Raw genomic sequence first — 20,825 nt, 5'->3', positions numbered from 1 at the left:
TAGGAGATAATTACAGAATCAAAGAGAAATCTCACAAGAGATAACTAAATGCACTAGTTTGTTTAGCAGAACGCCATGGTTCCCAAGTTCAAAGGTAATAAACAAGTAGGTTTCTATAGATGCTATACAATTAAGATTCAGTACGAGAAGGAACTATTAACTATGACTGCATGTTAAAACTGGTAAGATTATAGAAACAGAAAGTGCAAATGAACTAAACAATGAGCATCCTTTTCACATCAATCTGCTTAGATGTTCTTCGTCTTCCATTGCTGCAGTCCTGACTATTGGGTATAGTCCGCGTCCAGTCGGCCCGAATACCAGAGTATAAGGCTGACGTCGGTCATGGCGCCTTAGACTGACGTCAGTACGTCAGGGTACTAATGCGCATGACCGACGTCATATCCTCAGTCTTTTTTGCCGCATGGTCCGATGCAGAAGCAATTTTGCGAGTGCAGGTTGGCGTTCTGAGATATTTCCGAAACCGGAGTTTCAGACCGAAACAGAGTTGGCTAAGTACCCCGTTGGGGAACATTTTGGTTTTTTCTTGCCTCAGTATTTAACCGGATGTCAGAAAAAGTGAATAACTGTATTTCTTGTGGGAAACAGATACCGCATAGGGATTATCATACATTGTGTATACCTTGTTTAGGGCCTGAGCACGACGTTGTTGGTTGCCGCTCTTGTGCTAGATTTAACAAACGCACTATTAAGAGGAGGCTAGATTGTGCTAGGTTAGTGTTTGGGAAGCGTTGCAATTATAATATGCCGTCGGATACTCCGACGCCTGCTTCATCCAAGAAGCGCAAGGATAAAACAGTGAAGCCTAGGGTTGATGAACCGCCAGTCCCGGACGTCGGTTCTTTGGAAGGCTCAGTGGAGCCAGAGGTTTTGCCAGGAGTTTCCATGGAGTCTCAGGCAGATACTTTGTTGTTACAGGATGTGCCCTCTCAGGAGGTAGGCCAGGCTGAGGGGGCCTCTCAAGTAACTGTTCTTCCCTCTCTTCCCAAGGTAGTTAGGGCCTCTCCTTCTGTTGCCAAAGCTTCTTTTAGAGGTAGGCCAAGTTCAGCTTCTGTGGGGGCTTCTCCTATCATTTCGGGCTCTGTGCCTAAGAAACATATGCTTAAAATGGCAGAAGATTTGATTACTATGATTAGAGGTTCTATGCCCCCGCCTGATAAGAGGCCTAGAGTGGAACAGGAGTTTGATAGTTTTGAACAGTGTTCACAGGCTTCAGAGTCTTCTGTGGAAGACTTACAGGAGTATCCTACTTATTCTGATTCTGATGTGGATGATTCCACTCCTTCAGCTTCTCCTCCTGAGGATTTTTCATTTTCAGAGACTCTACACTCCATGAGGGAGCACTTTAAATGGGAAGGCCAGGATTACTCTGATTCCAGGAAGAGGCTTAGGGAATTCTTGTTTTTACCCCAGCATAGGCCCTTAGCTATTCCTCCTGTGTTGAATGTGGTGGAGGATGTTTTTGCAGAGGCTTCCCTGAACCCTGACTCCTTGCCTCCTGCTCCTGTTACGCCTGATAGGTATTATAGGGTGCCCGAAGCTCATAAGTATTTGTTTAAGAGTCCTAGGGCGGACCCAGAAACTGTTTCTCAGGGGCCTAAAGGTGTTAAAGCTTCTGTGGTTAAAAATCCTGTACCCTCTGATAAAGAGGCAAGGGCTTTGGATAGGTGGGGTAAGAAAGTGTATACTTCTTCCACTCTAGCCATGAGGGCGTTGAATTGTCAGTTTCACATGCTAAAATATCAAAATTATCTCCTTTCACAATTGAAATCTAAGGTGGATGCTTTGGCGGAAGGTATTGAGTGTAAAGAATTGCTGGATTTGGTTCATGTGTCTGAACAAGTGGGTAAGCATTCTTTGCAGTGTGGTTTTGATGCTGTTCAGGCCTCCTCGAGGGTGGCTGCTACTAGTTCTGTTCTTCGCAGACATGCCTGGTTGAAGGATGAGAATTTAGCTGAGCATGTTAAGACAAGGATTTTGGATGCTCCTTTACAGTCTGATGTGTTGTTTGGACCGCCTGTGGAAGCAGTTTTAAAGAAAATGGAGGACAAAGCTAAGTCTATGCAGACTGTTAAAGATTTTTTGCAGGTGCAGCCTCCGAAGTTTAGCAGAAATTGGCCTGCTAAGGGGTGGACATATCCTGCTTATGATTCCCAGTCTAGGGGTAGGTCTAGACGTGGTAGGGGCAGGGCTCAAGGTTCTTTTAGGCCTAGATCAGGAGTTCACCTGCTCAGACTTCTGGTGAGGGCAGGGGTCAGTCCTTTCGTAAGCAGACCCAATGACCTGCCTTTTCAGCTGCCAGTGGATTCTCGTCTGGCAGCTCCTTTGGGAGGAAGACTGTCTCTTTTCAAAGAAAATTGGGATTTAATCACTCAAGACAGATGGGTGCTGGATATCATTCATCACGGTTACAGATTTTATTTCCACACAATGCCCCTTTCAAAGGCATGCCAGACGTTCCTCCTCCACAAAGAAAAGAGGCTCACAAGCAAGTTTCTCAGTTACTCCAGATAGGGGCCATTCAGCCAGTCCCTGTATCAGAAAGGGGCTTAGGATTTTATTCTCGCCTGTTCCTAGTACCAAAGAAGGGGAACACGTGGAGACCAATTTTGGATTTATCTATCCTCAACACTTATCTGGACATTCCCAAGTTCAAGATGTTGACGTTACAACAACTTTTACCTCTGCTGGGCAAAGATCACTGGATGGTAACTTTAGATCTCAAGGAAGCTTACCTTCATGTGCCTATAAGGCTAGGTTGCAGAAAGTATCTGCGGTTTCGAACTGGAGATTTTCATTATCAGTTCTCTGCATTGCCCTTTGGCTTATCTACTGCGCCCAGAGTATTCACAAAGGTTCTGGCTCCAGTGATAGCTTACTTCAGGCTTCAAGGAATTCAAATCTATCCTTACTTGGACGACTGCCTGATTCTGGCTCAAGAAAAGGAAGACCTTCTACAGCATCTGGATTATGTCATAGCAGTGCTAAGATGCCTAGGGTATTCTGTGAACGAAATAAAGTCCAGTCTAGTACCCTCTCAAGACATGTGCTTTCTGGGTGTGAGACTGAATACAGCAGCCCAGATGGCCTTTTAACCCCGGACAAACAAAAGAGTCTGTCACTTTACTTCCATCAACTATCTCATCAGTCCGTGCTGACTGCAAGGACAGTCCTTCAAGCATTAGGGTTCATGGCATCTTGTATTCTGGTGCTTCCCAATGCCAAACTGCATATGAGGAAGCTGCAATGGTATCTCAAAATGTATGGACACAGCACTGCCAGGATTTGGACACTGTCATTCAAATAATACCTTGCCTTCAAAAGGAATTCTTGTGGTGGGCTCAGGAATGTCACCTAAACAAGGGACTCTCTGTGACCCGGCCAGAGGCGAGTCAGATTTTAACGACAGATGCCTCGGACATTGCTTGGGGAGCTCATCTAAATGGAAAGTGGATACAAGACAAGTGGCCTGCCAGACTACAGCATCTACATATCAACATGAAGGAGATGTTAGCAGTCCAGTTTGCATTGATGGCTTTCAAGGAGTTACTTCTTCCAGGGCAGGTGTTGATTCTAACAGACAACACAACTGTCATGTGGTACATCAACAAGCAAGGGGAACACATTCTTATCCTCTATGCAGGCAAGCAATGATTTTATGGGAGACTGCGTTAAGCCTGCAACTAACTCTTCAGGCAAGGTTTCTGCCAGGAGCACAGAACTCCTAGCAGATGTGTTAAGCAGACAAATCATGGATCCCCACGAGTGGAAACTGGATCTTCATGTATTTCAGAAATTGACAGTGTCATGGGGAACTCCAGACATAGATCTGTTCGCTTCTCCACTAAACCACCAGCTGCCAAAGTATTGCACAAAGGGGTTTCATCACACAGCTTGGAAAGTGGATGCTCTGTCTTTCAGTTGGAAAAACCTTCATGTCTATGCCTTTCCACCTCTGCCTCTTCTTCCAAAGGTATTATTAAAGGTCAGACAAGACAGGCCAAGGATGATTTTGATAGCTCCAGATTGGCCTCGCAACACTGGTATCCACTACTACGGAGTCTGGTAAAGAAGCCTCCATGGCCTTTACCTCTGATTCCTCATCTGTTATCTCAGAAGGATGGTCATCTGCTCAATGTCAAGCTTCACTCTCTTCATCTAACAGCCTGGCATATTCTCTCTTGAAGCACAGCAGGTCTCAACTTCCTCAACAAGTTTTAAATTTGATTATGGAAGCTAGAAGACCGAGTACAAGGAAGGTGTACGCAGAAAAATGGAAGAGATTTTTATTTTGGAGTACAGCAAAGAATTTGAAGATTTCTGAGCCTAATTTGAGTGTGGCTCTACAATATCTTACTGAGTTATTGGACAAAGGTTTGTCCTTCTCTTCCATTAAGATTCATGCTGCAGCCATTTCAGCTCACTATGATTGTGACCCACCTTTGTTTTCGCATCCTTTGTTCAAGCAGTTTCTTAGAGGGGCAAAGAATATAAGACCCCACGTAGAGCTCCTACTCCTGCTTGGGATCTCAATTTTGTGTTGAAAAACTTACTCTACAACCTTTTGAGCCTGCGGCTACTGCTGAATTGAAATACTTGTCATGGAAGACTGCTTTTCTGTTGGCTATTACTTCTGCAAGAAGGGTGTCTGAGTTGCAGGCCCTTATGGCAGTAGAGCCCTTTTGATTTTCCATAAGGATAGGGTATCATTACGTACTAATCCTTCCTTTATGCCTAAGGTGGTTTCTAGTGTGGCTTTAAACCAAACTATTCATTTGCCTACTTTTTATGCAGACCCCCAAAATAAAGGGGAAAAGATTTTGCACACTTTAGATGTACACAGGCAATTGAGATATTATTTAAGCAGGACTAAGGATTTTAGGCAGTCTCAGCAGTTGTTTGTTTCTTTTGCTTTGAGTTCACAGGGCAAGCCTGTGTCAAAACAAACTATTTCCAGGTGGATTGGCTTTTGCATTGCATTTTGTTATTCCCATCATGGCAAGGAGATTCCAGCTGGGATTAGGCCTCATTCCACTAGGGCTACTGCCACTTCAACAGCATTTCTAAGGGGGATGGCAACTAAGGATATTTTGGAAGCAGCTACTTGGAGTTCAGTGCATACTTTCTCTAAGCATTATCATCTTCCTATCTACTCTAAGTCTAGGGCTGGTTTTGCCACAGCTGTTTTGCAAGGCATGTTATCAGCTCCTACTTCCTTATAATTTGCCAGCCTCCCTTACCTCTGCTTTGGGATTCTACCCAATAGTCAGGACTGCAGCAATGGAAGACGAAGAACATAGTACAGTTTTGTACCTACCATAAATGTAGATGTTCGAGGATTCCATTGCTGCAGTCCAATTTACCCTCCCTCCTTCTCCTCTGTGTTTAGGGGTGGTTGTGTAGGTGAGTTTACATGCTTATATTTTTGTATATATTGTTGTATATATTGTACATGTTTTTTGGTGCAGATTTTTGGGACTTGTCTTTTTGGGTCTTCTGACATCTGGGGCAAGAAAAGACTGAGGATATGACGTCGGTCATGCGCATTAGTACCCTGACGTACTGACGTCAGTCTAAGGCGCCATGACCGACGTCAGCCTTATACTCTGGTATTCGGGCCGACTGGACGCGGACTATACCCAATAGTCAGGACTGCAGCAATGGAATCCTCGAACATCTACATTTATGGTAGGTACAAAACTGTACTTTCTTCCAGCAACATTCCTTCTTAGAGGAATGTGGGTCCAACAGCAAGTAGGGACTAGGTGACCCCTTAAGAATCCAAACATTTCTGTTCGTTAATATTAGAGAGGCTTTTAGGGCAGTGTTGAAGGACATGAAAGTGACGTGTATGGTTAGGGTCTGAATATGCTTTGTAGGCTAATAAAGTTTGTGGAGGAAACAGTCAGAGGTGAGATGAGGTTCTCAGTATAAATGTTATATAGAAAAGTAGAGATTTACTGTAGGTATTCAAAGGGAATTAGCCTAATTGTTGACAGTTTGTATTCTAGATTGCAATTTAAGAGAGCAAACCTGCAATGTACTGGAAGTAATCCCATCACCCATCCCACTTCAAAGAGAAACTCAAACTTAATTTTCTTAACTCCAAAACCTGCCCTTGTCAAGCCCAAACTTAACTCCCCTTCCCTTACCTCCTTTACTCCCCCCATGCACATGACTTTTCCCCCTCAGAGTATGATTACTTGTCCTAGCTCTTTAAACACAACTGATGAATTTTAAACTTGCTGCAAATATGCATATATTTTTGTTACTCTGCATAATTTTTGACAACTAGATTTTTTTCCTTGTATAATGCATTTTAAGCAATTGTTTCCTTTTAAGTTTATGTAGTTTACTATTTCCAAGTATGTTACGTACTCTTTCTGTAAACTGTATTTTTGTCTTGGAGCTTTTCTCCTCAGGTCTCCACTGAAAATGGGCCACGAGCCCAGCTGGACAAACCCGGTTAACAAATGTCAACAAATAAATAAAAAATAAATAAATAATCCTGTCTTTTTAAGTGTTATATATTGCTATTAGCAAGGGGTGTAGTTTTAGGATGAACCTGCTAGCTTTACTTATAGTACTATTCATTTCTTAGAAATAAAAGACAATTTCTTTAATTCTGCATATGTGTAACATAAGTACAGTTAAGAATGTGACAACAATATTCTAATAAGGGCATCAGGATATGGTTGGCATGGCCATTGTCCCTCATTACTTTTCCAGCTTTGTGTCAGGCTACTTACCACCAGGTTACTGAGTTCTCCTTAACATTGTATCACTGTCTCCATTGTGGCACTTTATCAAGAGTTAAATAAATAAATCTGATGGCATGAATTCTGGTCCTCGCTTGCATGTAGTGGCTCTGCTGGACAGAGGCACAGGGAACTAATCTAAGGGGGCGGCAAAAGCCAACACATTCTGGCTAGGCTTATAAATGCTCTCAGGTAGATAGCCTAGTACTTACCTTTGAACCTAGGAACCTATGTGCTTGAGGCACTGTGAGATGCACTTTGCATACACAGTCTAAGTCTTGTTTCCTAGGATCATCTGAAATTCTGGATCTAAGCGTTTGCACATGGAGTCGCTGTTTTGTATCAATTTATTTTATTCTTATTTTTTTATTTGGCATATGTCAGTTGTTTCTCTTATACAAAATAAACAATGAAGAAAAATGGAAATTGTGGGAACAATACATGCAGAATAACGTTTTTGAGGAGGAGTGAGGTTTGAGGGAAGGCAGGAATTGAGCAATTTTTATAATGTTGGATTGATAATAATTATACAAAAGAGAATAGCGGTAGTGGTGCTCTGCTAGCGTTGTCGCCTCACAGCAAGACGTTGTGCTCGATTCTCAGTTAGAGCGTCTTCTGCATGGAGACAAGCGTGAATGAGCGTGCCTTCGTTGAAGGTTGTGCATCAGGGCTGGTGACTCGGCACGTAAAAATCCACTACCAAACATTAGCGGACCGGAATTCCACTCTGGCAACCCCTAACCGGGATAAGCTGAAAGACACAACATACAAAAGAGAATATGTGATGTATAATGTTTGCAACTGCAAACATATTAATATGGTTTGTTTTCTTTTATATTAATGTATGTTTGCCTATATCTTAAGTGATAAGTCAATTAACGCCTTAAAAATAAGCAGTGAAGATGTCAGAAGAAAGACTGTTTCCCAGAGAATTATTTTCATTAAAGTGCATCCTGAGCCTGGGGTGCATTCAAACCAACAAGTCATTTTATATATTAGGAGGTATCTTCCCTGTCTTTGAAAGTTGTTTGGTTACACTGCAAAACAGGAGGTAGCTAGTGACTTCAAGGAGGGATAAAGTGGCTATTAGAACTTCTGGGAAGTGAATACCATTGTGTGCAGCGTTATTGTTGGAAACAACCTAAAAGATATTAGTAAGGTCAGTGCAAGTGTTGGTTATTGTAGTGACATCTACTGTTGTGTGAATGCTGGGCACAAGCTGAAGCAAGTTATACTGGGTCACATTTCTCACATTTGGTCAGTTACAGAATTTTCTATGTCCGTGTACCATTATTCTTACTGGAGGTAAGTCAATCATAATGCCTAAACAGTGACTGACCAAACACACACATGACCAAAGGGACGGAACACACACACACACACACACACACACACATATATAAATATATATATATATATATATATATATATATATATATATATATATATATATATATATATCAAATACTATTGTCCTCAGAACAGCTATGCTAACTGGAGCAAGGGATCTGATGTCTTTCTGTTTTGCTGCTAGAGGCAAGTCAGCTACTTATCATGTGCATTGGTGTGAGACCACTTAATTATTTAACAGTATAGCTGCTCACAGAGCTGATCTCCTGATAATGTAGTTCTGCCCGAATTAAGTCAGCCCTATCCAATCAGTTGCTCTTTGCAGCTGACTTTGCTTTAAAGTTACCAACTGCCCCAATGAGGACTGTGTCCCTATGAAATACAACATGTGTTTATTTATTAATTTATGTGCCTTTGTTTATCAGGAAAGTCCAACTGGGTAATATCTATTTTCAGCAGAGGGCCTGGGAGAAAAGCTCCATTTGCTTACACTGCATTGTACTAAGTTCCAGTTAACACAGAGTATTATATTTCTATTTACAGTTTTAAAAACAACAAATGAAGAAAAACCACACTGGAGCCAATGAATAATATAGTAAGCGCTTTCGTTTACTAGAATAAGTAAACTTCTTCAGACAAAATCACAAAGGAAATTAATGCCTTTAAATACAATAAAAAGCATGACATCATTTCCTTAACAAAGTAACCAGCCTCAATAAAAGCCCAAAACCACTCTAAAAAGAACTTATAATCTCTCAAATAAATACCAAGACATACAAAAAGATACCCATATACCAATAATTTACATAGAAATAATACAAAAAAATATATGTACATATCAATAAGAAATATAAATGACTTCATTAATTCTGTCTAAGCAGTGCTTTTAATTTCAACACACTCATAATGGAAATTGAATCATTTAAACCTGGCAGAACCAAGGCATTTAATTTAAGTTGCCATATAAGTTCCTTTTCCTCAAGTTTCAAACTAGTTGGACCTCCTCTATTGTTTTTATAAATCTTTTCGATAATCAAAAAGTGAAATTCATGATCTGGAATCAATAATATATGCCTAGCCAATGCAATGTTAATATTTTCTTTGCCAATGGCATAACAGTGTTCGTATATTCTATTATTGAGGGTTCTATCCGTTTTGCCCATGTAAAAGGACATTTTAAACATAAACCTAGATAGACCACCCCCCTTGTGTTACAATTAAACTTATCATTGATAAAATATTTCCTACCATTGACTGTAAAGGAAGCTGTTACATTAATATATCTACACCAATCGTAGGCCCCACATTTGGACATTCCACAATGTTGAAGGTAACATTTTAAATTATTGCATTCCAAAAGGGCTTTAAGGTTTTTACCCTTCCTAAACACTACACAAGGATAATCCCCCACATATTTACTAATCAAATGGTCATCAAGCAAGAAGTACCAGTTTTAAAATATAATAGACCTCAAAAGGGGGGCATCAGTGGAAAAAGTGGTTATAAAACTCAACCTACCAAACTCACAATCCAATTGGTCAACCTGTAATGTGCCACCCCCACTCAAATCATTCAAAGATGGCATTTCGGGGATGTTTACCAAATCATTTGAAACATTACATTCCAGGCTTGTCATCACATTGACTTCTTTGATATTCAAAATTGGTTTGAAAATACCCCGAGACCTTTTATGGGAAACCTCATCTATAAGGTCCTCCACCAGTCTATTGGGGTACCCACGTTTAAAAAACATATCCTTCAATAGATTACATTCATCCACAAAATCACTTTCCAAAGTTACCATCCTAGCAGCCCTTACAAGTTGCCCCTTGACAGCCCCTCTCTTTTGGTGGAATGGATGGCAACTGGAAAAGTATAGGAATGCATTTGAATATGTGGGTTTCCTAAATATCCTAGAAGTAAAACTATTTAATGAATTGCATTTGACCAGGTCCACATCAAGAAAGGAAATATGGTCAACATGGAATTCCCAAGTAAATTCCAGAAAATCTGTAAAATTAGTAATTTTTTCAACAAAGGCTGCAGCGGAAGACCTATCCCCCTTCCAAAGGATGAAAATATCATCCAAGTAATGGGTGTACCATGTGGCCTTCTCTTGAAAACCAGGATCTTTAAAAAGAAACTGTTTTTCCCAGTGTGCCATCACTGTGTTTGCAAAGGTTGCTCCACACGGAGACCCCATGGCTACACCCGTTTTCTGCAAATAAAACTCCTTGTTGAATAAAAAATAATTGTTATTCAACACCCGTTCCAGCAAATAAATAATTAAATCAATAGTCTGCCCATTCAAATGTTGTTCCAGTGGAAAATCCCTGACCCATTCACAACCAAGGTCCTGTGGGATAGAAGTGTATAAATCACAGACATCAATGGTAAAAAAGTTTAAATTCCCATCAAAAGAAAAACTATTAATGGCTTCCAAAAATGCCCATGAATCTTTACATATTTGTGCTTCATTTTTCAAAGCCTCCTTAAGTTTAAGGTTAACAAATTTCGCACACCCATAAGTTATAGATTGTCTCCCATCAATGATGGGACAAAAGTTTTTTTTTTTTCCAAGTTTTTATGAATTTTGGGTAACCCGAACAAAGTGGGGGTGATTGGATGAGGGATGACAAGAAAATTCAATAGGTCCAAATCTATACGACCTTCAATGAATAAGTCATTGATAAAACCTTTAATGTTACGATATGCCCCATTGATTTCATTAAGGGACACCTTTACATAAGCCTCATTAGTTAGCAATAACCTCATGTTCACAAAATATTCATCCTTATCCATAAAAATCAAACCGCCCCCCTTATCAAGTTTACAAATACGGATGTTAGCAAATTTCAAATCATATAATACATCCTTCTCAGTTTGGGTAAGATTATTCCCTAATGAATTAGGTGGACATCTAGTGTTCAAGTGACCTAAAATCATTTTCACATATTTTTTCAAATAGCGAAATAGAAGGATGCAAGATTGGGTTAAAAATGCTTGCAACCCTAAAGTCTTTAGTGAGACTTGAATTCTTGCCTAAAACCACATTTAGGTTCAGTTTCCTTGTAAATGTTTTTAAGTCAATCAGTGTTCTTGCTACATCACTCCTAGCTGCAGGAACAAAGGTAAGCCCCTTGGCAAGAATGTCAGTAAGCAAAGGGTCAGGGTTAAAAGCAGAATAGTTAAAGATCTTAAAATCTGTACTGTTCTTCGTTGTACAGTTGTTTCATCTATAGGCCCCACCAAATCCGGAGAAAGGACCATCTCCTTCTCCTGTTCTGGAATTTCTTTTTCCGCTGGTGTTGAGGCCATGAAGGGTTCTGCTGCCCCCCAGTGTTCACTTTCTTTCATGCCTGAAAACCTTGATGCTGGTTTGTGTCAGTACCATTATTAGTATTGGGATTGTTATTCACATATTTACTGGCAAGTCTTTCACTTCTCCTAACTGGACACACTTCACCACTGTCATTAATCACTACACCATTGTTGTCAAGCCCAGTTGAAAAAATGTCCCCAGGGTTATCCTGATCATTGTTGAACCCTGTATTACCATTAGATGGGGGTAGAGGATATGCAGAACCCTTCCCATATGCCACAGCATCCCTATTGAGTTTTTTCATTTTATTCTCTTTAATTTTCATTAAGGCACTTTTGATACTCAAAAATATGCATAAAAAATCAAATTTGTAACATTGAAACTCATTATCTGATCTAATAACAGTGTCCAGTTCCGCCAGTTCACTTTTCAGTGTTTCAATCTGCTTTTGATAGTCCTTAATTAAAAGTTCAATAAACTCAATACCCTGTCGGTCAAACAAGCACAATAATTCCTTGTGAAATGGAGAATTTAAAATTAATCCAGTCGGAAAACGTCATTGTCTAAACCCCTTTGGGACTTGTTTCCTTTTGACACACCCAGTCAAATACTGCACTTCTATTTGTAGCTTTTTAAGTTTAAAAAGCTTAATATCGAAAACTTTAAGATTATTAATTAAAGTATTTTCAATAGTCACAGAATGTCTGGTAGTGTTATTCTGTGCAGAAACATTTAAAAAACAAGCTGGCTCTTTGAACCAGTCGTTTAACAATGGAAGAGTAGTTGGCGTACTTACTGAATTACTAATTTCCATGTTAGAGGATAAACGTTCATTCGTTACATTAGGCAAGGAGGTCCGGACCCCAGAACACAGCAAAGGAGACGAATTAGAAGCTCCCAAAGAAACAAATCCTTGATCCTGCGATCCAAGGGCAATTCCAGAAGTGCTAGGAGTTGAATGAATAGGTAGGTGGTTCGAAGCAGCATTACCAGAACTTCCGGATCCACGAGGCACGGCAAATGCAACTTGACTTGCCAAACAGTCAACACATTGCGGAAGAAGTTCTATCAATGCTGTCAATTTATCCAGGGCACTAGGTTCGTTATCAGATGAATGGTCCATGCTACTGGCTAACGAATCAATAGTTTGAAATAAGACTTGCGAACCAGATGTGGCACTAATCTCCATACAAACCAACGGCCAAACAAGTTAAAATAAAACCACTCAAAAAATGACAAATGAAGAAAAACCACACAGGAGCCAATGAATAATATAGTAAGCGCTTTCGTTTACTAGAATAAGTAAACTTCTTCAGACAAAATCACAAAGGAAATTAATGCCTTTAAATACAATAAAAAGCATGACATCATTTCCTTCACAAAGTAACCAGCCTCAATAAAAGCCCAAAACCACTCTAAAAAGAACTTATAATCTCTCAAATAAATACCAAGACATACAAAAAGATACCCTATATACCAATAATTTACATAGAAATAATACAAAAACAATATATGTACATATCAATAAGAAATATAAATTACTTCATTAATTCTATCTAAGCAGTGCTTTTAATTTCAACACACCCATAATGGAAATTGAATCATTTAAACCTGGCGGAACCAAGGCATTTAATTTAAGTTGTCATATAAGTTCCTTTTCCTCAAGTTTCAAACTAGTTGGACCTCCTCTATCATTTTCATAATTTTTTTCGATAATCAAAAAGTGAAATTCATGATCTGGAATCAATAATATATGCCTAGCCAATGCATTGTTAATATTTTCTTTGCCAATGGCATAACAGTGTTCGTATATTCTATTCTTGAGGGGTCTATCCATTTTTCCCATGTAAAAGGCAGGACATTTTAAACATAAACTTAGATAGACCACCCCCCTTGTGTTACAATGAAACTTATCATTGATAAAATATTTCCTACCATTGACTGTAAAGGAAGCTGTTACATTAATATATCTACACCAATTGCAGGCCCCACATTTGGACATTCCACAATGTGGAAGGTAACATTTTAAATTATTGCATTCCAAAAGGGCTTTAAGGTTTTTACCCTTCCTAAACACTACACAAGGATAATCCCCCACATATTTACTAATCAAATGGTCATCAAGCAAGAAGTACCAGTTTTAAAATATAATAGACCTCAAAAGGGGGGCATCAGTGGAAAAAGTGGTTATAAAACTCAACCTACCAAACTCACAGTCCAATTGGTCAACCTGTAATGTGCCACCCCCACTCAAATCATTCAAAGATGGCATTTTGGGGATGTTTACCAAATCATTATTATATTTAAAAACTGGTATTAATGTAACAGCTTCCTTTACAGTCAATGGTAGGAAATATTTTATCAATGATAAGTTTAATTGTAATGCAAGGGGGGTATCTAGGTTTATGTTTAAAATGTCCTACCTGTTACGTGGGCAAAATGGATAGACCCCTCAAGAATAGAATATATGAACACTGTTATGCTATTGGCAAAGAAAATATTAACAATGCATTGGCTAGGCATATATTATTGTTTCCAGATCATGAATTTCAGTTTTTGATTATCGAAAAGATTTATGAAAACAATAGAGGAGGTCCAACTAGTTTGAAACCTGAGAAAAAGGAACTTATATGGCAACTTAAATTAAATGCCTTGGTTCCACCAGGTTTAAATGATTCAATTTCCATTATGAGTGTTTTGAAATTAAAAGCACTGCTTAGATATAGAATTAATGAAGTCATTTATTTTTGGTATTGATATGTACATTTATTTTTTTTTTTGTATTATTTCTATGTAAATTATTGGTATATAGGGTATCTTTTTGTATGTCTTGGTATTTATTTGAGAGATTATAAGTTCTTTTTAGAGTGGTTTTGGGCTTTTATTGAGGCTGGTTACTTTGTTAAGGAAATGATGTCATGCTTTTTATTGTATTTAAAGGCATTAATTTCCTTTGTGATTTTGTCTGAAGAAGTTTACTTATTCTAGTAAACGAAAGCGCTTACTATATTATTCATTGGCTCCAGTGTGGTTTTTCTTCATTTGTCGTTTTTTGAGTGGTTTTATTTTAACCTATTTACATTTTTTACACAAACAGTAGTTACATTTATACATGCTAAGATTTTACATAAGTGGAAGGTACTAAAGAGAAAACCGACATGTGACTTAGTGCATTGTACAGGAACCAGTTTTGAATAAAAATTGTTTTGTCATTTTAGTGAGAGGTTGACGGTAATGTAATGCACAACTTTTGTTTCTTACACAGTCAAGAGAGGTCTATGATATGGAAGTTCTGTCGCAAGCTAGATTCCTACTGTCTACCCATTAACAAATTAATTAATTCATTCATTCATACAATGTGCATGGTGTGATATCTTGTTGGCACTGCATCAGTTTATAAAATTACATCTCCCAAATACCAAGCTTCAGCTGCCTCATGTATTTATTAATAAGTGCTCCTTACTGACATTGGTCTCATAATGTTGTAGATGGCGGTGTTGTGGGTGGGAAGCATTCTAATTATATTTCCAAACTATTTATTTATTTATTGAGAAATGCTTAGAGAACTAGCTTTGAGGAATTAGGATTTAGGATAGTCCATCTGATAAACTGAAACATATCCATTTTTGTCATGACTTCTTGTGATGATTTCTGTATTATTTTATAGGTTGTTTATGTGGCTCGAGATCCAAGAGATACTTTAGTGTCGCTTCATTACTTTTACCATATCTCTGTATTCTTGAAAGATCCTGAGAATTTCCAGGAAAGTCTAGAAAACTTCCTGAAAGGGGAAGGTAAGTCTGCCTTTTTTCTTTAAAGAGATGTATAAGTATGAGTCCTATATGGTAAGAGCAGGTGAGGAGTGAAGATGACTGTTAGCCATGTGGTTACAGTTAAACTTACCAGAATTTTCTTATATATTACAAAAAGTGCTATATAGTTTTACATACAGTTGAAAAATGTCAAATTATTACAGATTCATATTCATACATTTCACATATCAATGTTGCGTTATGAGAAATGTGTGGCTATATTCACTAGCATTTCACATTTGATGCCATCCGTCAAGACTTCACTGGAGGCATTTGTATTCCATTTCCTCTTTTCTCAAGAAGGAGAAAGTCATCTACAAACTCCTGCTGGAGTAGACTTACACCATGACAAAGCACCCAAGGCTTATGACAAAACAGTTGAGGGCAGATTCTTATGCAACATCTTCTGTCCACCAAGGCTCCCAAGAGACCACAGCACCTTATCTGTTTACAGCCAGGTTAACAGTGCAGAACTTTGTTTAAAATGGGTAACAGACTGTTCCATTTTGTTATTTCAGCTACAGGTCCCTTAACTATCTGACTCAGTTGTCCCAGTTTCAGTCTCCCCTTATAGAATAGACTAGGCTTCTTGATTCTGGGTCACTGAGTCTCTAGAAACAACACTTAATGACAATTTTTCCTGGTGGGGTTTGGTATAGCTTGCTGTGGTTTTGGCAGTGTTGATGCTGTGGCTAGGGCAGATGATGCTCAGGAACTTTCTAGATGTGACATTGTATAGCCTCTCCCACCCTTTTATTTTTGGTCTGATTAAAGTAATTCTAGATGCCATTTTTTTTTTAATAGTTGTGAAATGATCAGACTCATGAAGACAGTCTTTCCTATATGAAAAATATATAAAATGAGGTAGAACCATGCTATTAAAACAGAGAGAATAACTCAATTTCCACCTGTTACCCCAGAGCACTCACTGTCATGCATATTGACATAAGAACAACAAAGTAAAAAACAGCCACTGAGGGTAAATGTAAGCCACTTCATACAAAATATGAAACAAGGAAAAAGTTACAAAGGGCTAAGGTGTCAGATATGCTTTATTCACATACATAAAGACAATGCAGTTGGAGAGGTCAGATCTTGAAGTAGGTTGGAATGGCAGCATAAACATTGTTGCACGTCTTGTTAGCAATATGGACGCATTTGAGTTAACAGATGGAGGGATAGTTCATTTTTCCAGTCTCAGAGAGCTGAAGCATCTATATATATTTCCAATAAAATAAAATAAAAACAGTAAGATGCAGTAGTACAATGGGAAGAGAACACAAGATTTGACTAGACCTACTCCTGAATATGAAGACCGTTATTAAAAAGAAAAGTATGTGTCAGAAACCACTTTATAAATTTAATCAGAAATGTTGTCTGGGGTTGGTGATTTGTTTGACTTCAAGGAGGATGGAACATCCTGCACCTCAGACAGCAGCAGCAGGATACATAGTTCATTCCTCAAAGACATGCAGTTTTGCTATCTCAGCAATCAACTGGAAAATAGTGTGAACAATTAAGGCTCTGAGCTCTTAATAAACTGCTTCCTGTAGTTCAGAGTACAGGGCTTGATTCCTCCCACCTCTATTTGCCTAATGTGTGACTGAGCATCTCACGTAACCATATGGCAGACCTGGGTTGTCCCTGAGACGAGAACCCTTTTGGACAATAGATTTATCTGGTCAAAAAATGAATAGAATTAAGAATGAAAGAACAATAGAGAGACTGCCACTGAATTATATTCTCTTGACCCAAATTTGAGTTCCGTGATATATACATATACAAACTGTGTGACCCTGCAATCCATGCAACTGTCTCCTGATTGAAATGTGGTACTCCTAATGCAAAGTGTCAACAAGCTGAAATAAAAGACCAAAAACACAGAAAGAGTGAAATTCAAAAATCACTCCTCTCCTTTAAGCTTTTTTTTTTGCTTGAGGGTCCAACCCCCTTGCACATCCCCCAAATCTATATATGCAAACTATGAGGTCCCCATAACTTGGAGAAAAGGGAATATTCTGAAAAATGGCATCTCAGAGATAATATATGTGAGTCCATTCTTTCTGCCATTCAGTCTCCACATTTCAGGACTCTATCTGATCAGGACATTTCAAATGGTAACCAATGTGTCCACTTCAGTGCTTACAACAGCCAACTAAAGAGAGATAAAAAGTATGCACACTTACTGTGACAGGACTGGCATCTTGTTCTTGGGAATTAGTTGTTACACAGTCTTAGCATTCTAACATCCTGAACACCTTGTATATAGAACAATATTTCAACAAAAAAATGCCTTTAGTTGTAGATTTATCTTCAATCAGTAATGTTTCTTTCATCAAGAAGGAAAGTGAATATAAAAATTTATTTCACCCAAAAATAAAAGTAAGCATAATTCAGACACTTCAACCTTTTAAGAATGTCGCCATTCATTCATTTGTATATCAGTAGCCATAACTCAGACACTTCATTTAAGAATGTCACCATTCATTCATTTCTATATCAGTAGCCACTCAACCAGTTAATTCTGTTATACTACCTTCTGGTTTTGTACTGATTAATTCTTTCCAAAATCACTAAAAATGTTCAATCGCTCTTTAGTTATAGGCATCAGACAGAACATAAGAACTTTTTTACATTTAGTCACAGTTTCTTAGTTGCCAAGAAATGTTCACTGGATCTTCCTGGTCATTGTAGTGCTTTCACATCACACATAGCTCCTGCAGCTACTTTTCAGATCCCTCCAGTCTTCCTTAGTTGAACACGCACACACACACACACACACACACACACACACACACACACACACACACACACACACACACGTGCAGTATGTTCCACTCTTCATCTAACAGGCTAATAATACATGCCTTCCAAAATCTCAAACTACAGAAAAAAGATCAGGTAAACCATATTACACAGCATTAACCTTTTCTGAGCCAGGGCCTCCGTAAGTCACTTTAATACCTAAACCCACCATGTCCCTAGTGTTATAATTTCCTTCTTTAATTTCAAAAATATAATACATAATCCATATTTACAGGGGGGCAGACATTCCATCCATCAATCATCCATCTGGATAGGAGGTGAAAAAAGATTGCATTGTTCATGGCTCGAAAAGGTAGGCCTAGATCTCTATGGAGGAATCTATAAGAGATAACGTACAGAGAGGGCTGCCAGACTCCTGATAACTAAGATTTTTGAGGCCATTATATGTGATACCTAGACAGCTAAGCTGAAAATTTGGTACTGAATATTTAACACTGTCATCTTAAATTCTCAGTCACAAAACCAAAAGTCAGGAATTCCCTACCTTCACACATGACAAACACTGCCTCTTCCCATTTTCAAGAAAGCTCTACAATCCTACCACTATAGCCTAACTGCTTGTAACTGCTGAGCGCTCAGTCTTATATGGACTAACCAGTAGAACTGACCATTCCTACAGGTGCATTGATCTACAGGTATAAAGCCCTGACTAAAACCCAGTGCGAACACGGTCTGATTAGTGGCTCAGGGACCTGCTGGGGCTGACACTGGGGGAGCAGGGATGATAAGGATAAGCCTGCTCATCAGTTTTTGTAGAGAGAGTGTGGGGTACGTATCTAGCAGCATACTAGGAGTAATAACTGCTATAGTGACAACTGAACAAACTTATGTAAAGTGATTTGCCTGTTAAAAAAGTGCAGTTATTATGCAGGCTTACAGCAGTTGCATGACTGAGTAACAGCCCTACGCTAATACCCGTTGCACGTCATTCTTAGAGGATTGTACTGGGCACACATAGAGAGTTAGGGATTAATGCAAAAACACCAATCCACCATGTATAATGGCTTGACATCAGGCACTCTACTCTCATCCCAATGGCAATGAACGGGCCAAAGTGTGGTCTCCCAGAGGAGAACAAATGGGGGTCTGTAGAGCAGAATGGGGTGGGGAGGGGCAGCTTGATGGGCCAATGTGATTAGGGCAAAAAAATACTCATTCCAAATTTAACTATAATCATAACTTAATACATAACAGCTCCATAAACCTCTGTTCAGCTTCAGTTTCAACACTCTCTAATTCTGTTTCTGCACAATACTACATAAACTACAATTGTATATGGACATGCTTACAAATTCATTACTAGGAGAGTATGAGTGTCAGCATGATTATCTGCACTCTTCACACAAACACCTCATTTTTCTGTGGAAATTGTTTAAAATACTACCTTTATTTTAGCTGTGCAGAGTCACCTACAGTTTCATATTTAGACACCGATTACAAACTCAGACTTTCTGTACAAGTGCTTGGTGACATTCTTAATAGTTATCAATGTAACAAAGTCATGGATGATTCAGATTAGGTATCCCACTTTGTTACAGTAATAATAGAAAAAATGGCCATTCCACCTACTTAAAAAACTGATCAGCTGGCTTAGGTACGACCCTATGTCCATATGCTGTCCCTGAGATCGGTATGATCATATGTTGACCATATTGCAATGTTTGACCTTACTTACAACACCCACTTGTTTGCACACTTCATGAGTGCAACAGATAATACTTTTCAAATGCAGGTACTTCACAAGGTGGGATGCCTAACAAGAATCTATTCCAGAGGACTGCAGAGTTTTCTCGACTTTAGTAACAACTGCTGGATATAAAACTCAGTACAGTTACAGTTGACAATATTTAGCATCTATTAAGCAGTAATCCATACTAGTCTGGGTAATGCACATTCTTTCCATTGGCATGATTTAACCTTGAGGAAGAAAAATATTACCAGATCTACTAATGAGATCAGTACAGAATATATAACATGTCACATTCCTATCATGCAATCAGCTTAGTAAACAGCATTGGTGATATTATTTAAACATGTTGTCTAAAAACAGCACTGTTTTATGGTTTGTCAAATCAGATCATCATGAAACTGAATATGCTGATATAAAGTGCTGCACAGCACGTGGGTGCTTTTGGGGTAGACAGGACTGTAGGCTATAACAATGCTTTATCAAATTGCGAAGGTTATTTTATGCAGGTTTTTAAGAGATTCCATCATTTAGCACTATGCAGTTGTGCAGAGCAAATATTTTAAGATGATCATGATGGCTGTGTCCACAGCCTACCCCTATGCTAATAAGGCATGCTAGGGGAGTGGCATATGGTAATTAGTCAGGTGATCTCCCACAGAAATGCCTGCAGTAAGGAATATACACAGCCAAGTGAGTCAGTGAATTACTTTCCATGTAAATTAACATAGACAGCTGCATTAATTAATATGGCCTAAAACCCAAGTCCACCCATTACTTACAATGGGTGACACTGTGAAGCAAGTGAGTGTCAGGGAGATTAGCAGAGAAGTAGTGGTGGGGGTGAGTGTGTGTGGCAGTGTATTATCTGAGTGTATGTTTGTTAGGGGGTTGATAGTGTGTGTGTGTGTGTGTGTGTGTGTGTGTGTGTGTGTGTGTGTGTGTGTGTGTGTGTGTGTGTGTGTGTGTGTGTGTGTGTGTATGGGTGAATAGGTGAGTGTGTCCATGAGAACATTTTGGTGGGGGGTATATGTCTGATGTACAGTGAG

General features: G+C 38.9%; 1 protein-coding gene across 1 annotated transcript in view; it reads left to right on the top strand.

Moving 5' to 3' along the window:
- Nucleotides 1–20,825, top strand: part of LOC122815986 (sulfotransferase 2B1-like) — a 539,545-nt gene that overhangs the window by 284,522 nt on the left and 234,198 nt on the right. The window contains exon 4 of the mRNA XM_044088868.1: nt 15,119–15,245. Coding sequence (XP_043944803.1) covers nt 15,119–15,245 — 127 coding nt within the window. The remainder of the gene's footprint in view (nt 1–15,118; nt 15,246–20,825) is intronic.

This window comes from Protopterus annectens, chromosome 1.part1 (genome assembly GCF_019279795.1).
Source record: "Protopterus annectens isolate FY-2018-M chromosome 1.part1, PAN1.0, whole genome shotgun sequence".
NCBI lineage: Eukaryota > Metazoa > Chordata > Ceratodontiformes > Protopteridae > Protopterus > Protopterus annectens.
The sequence above is the reverse complement of the archived record's forward strand: the minus strand, read 5'-3'. Positions and strand labels throughout refer to the sequence as shown.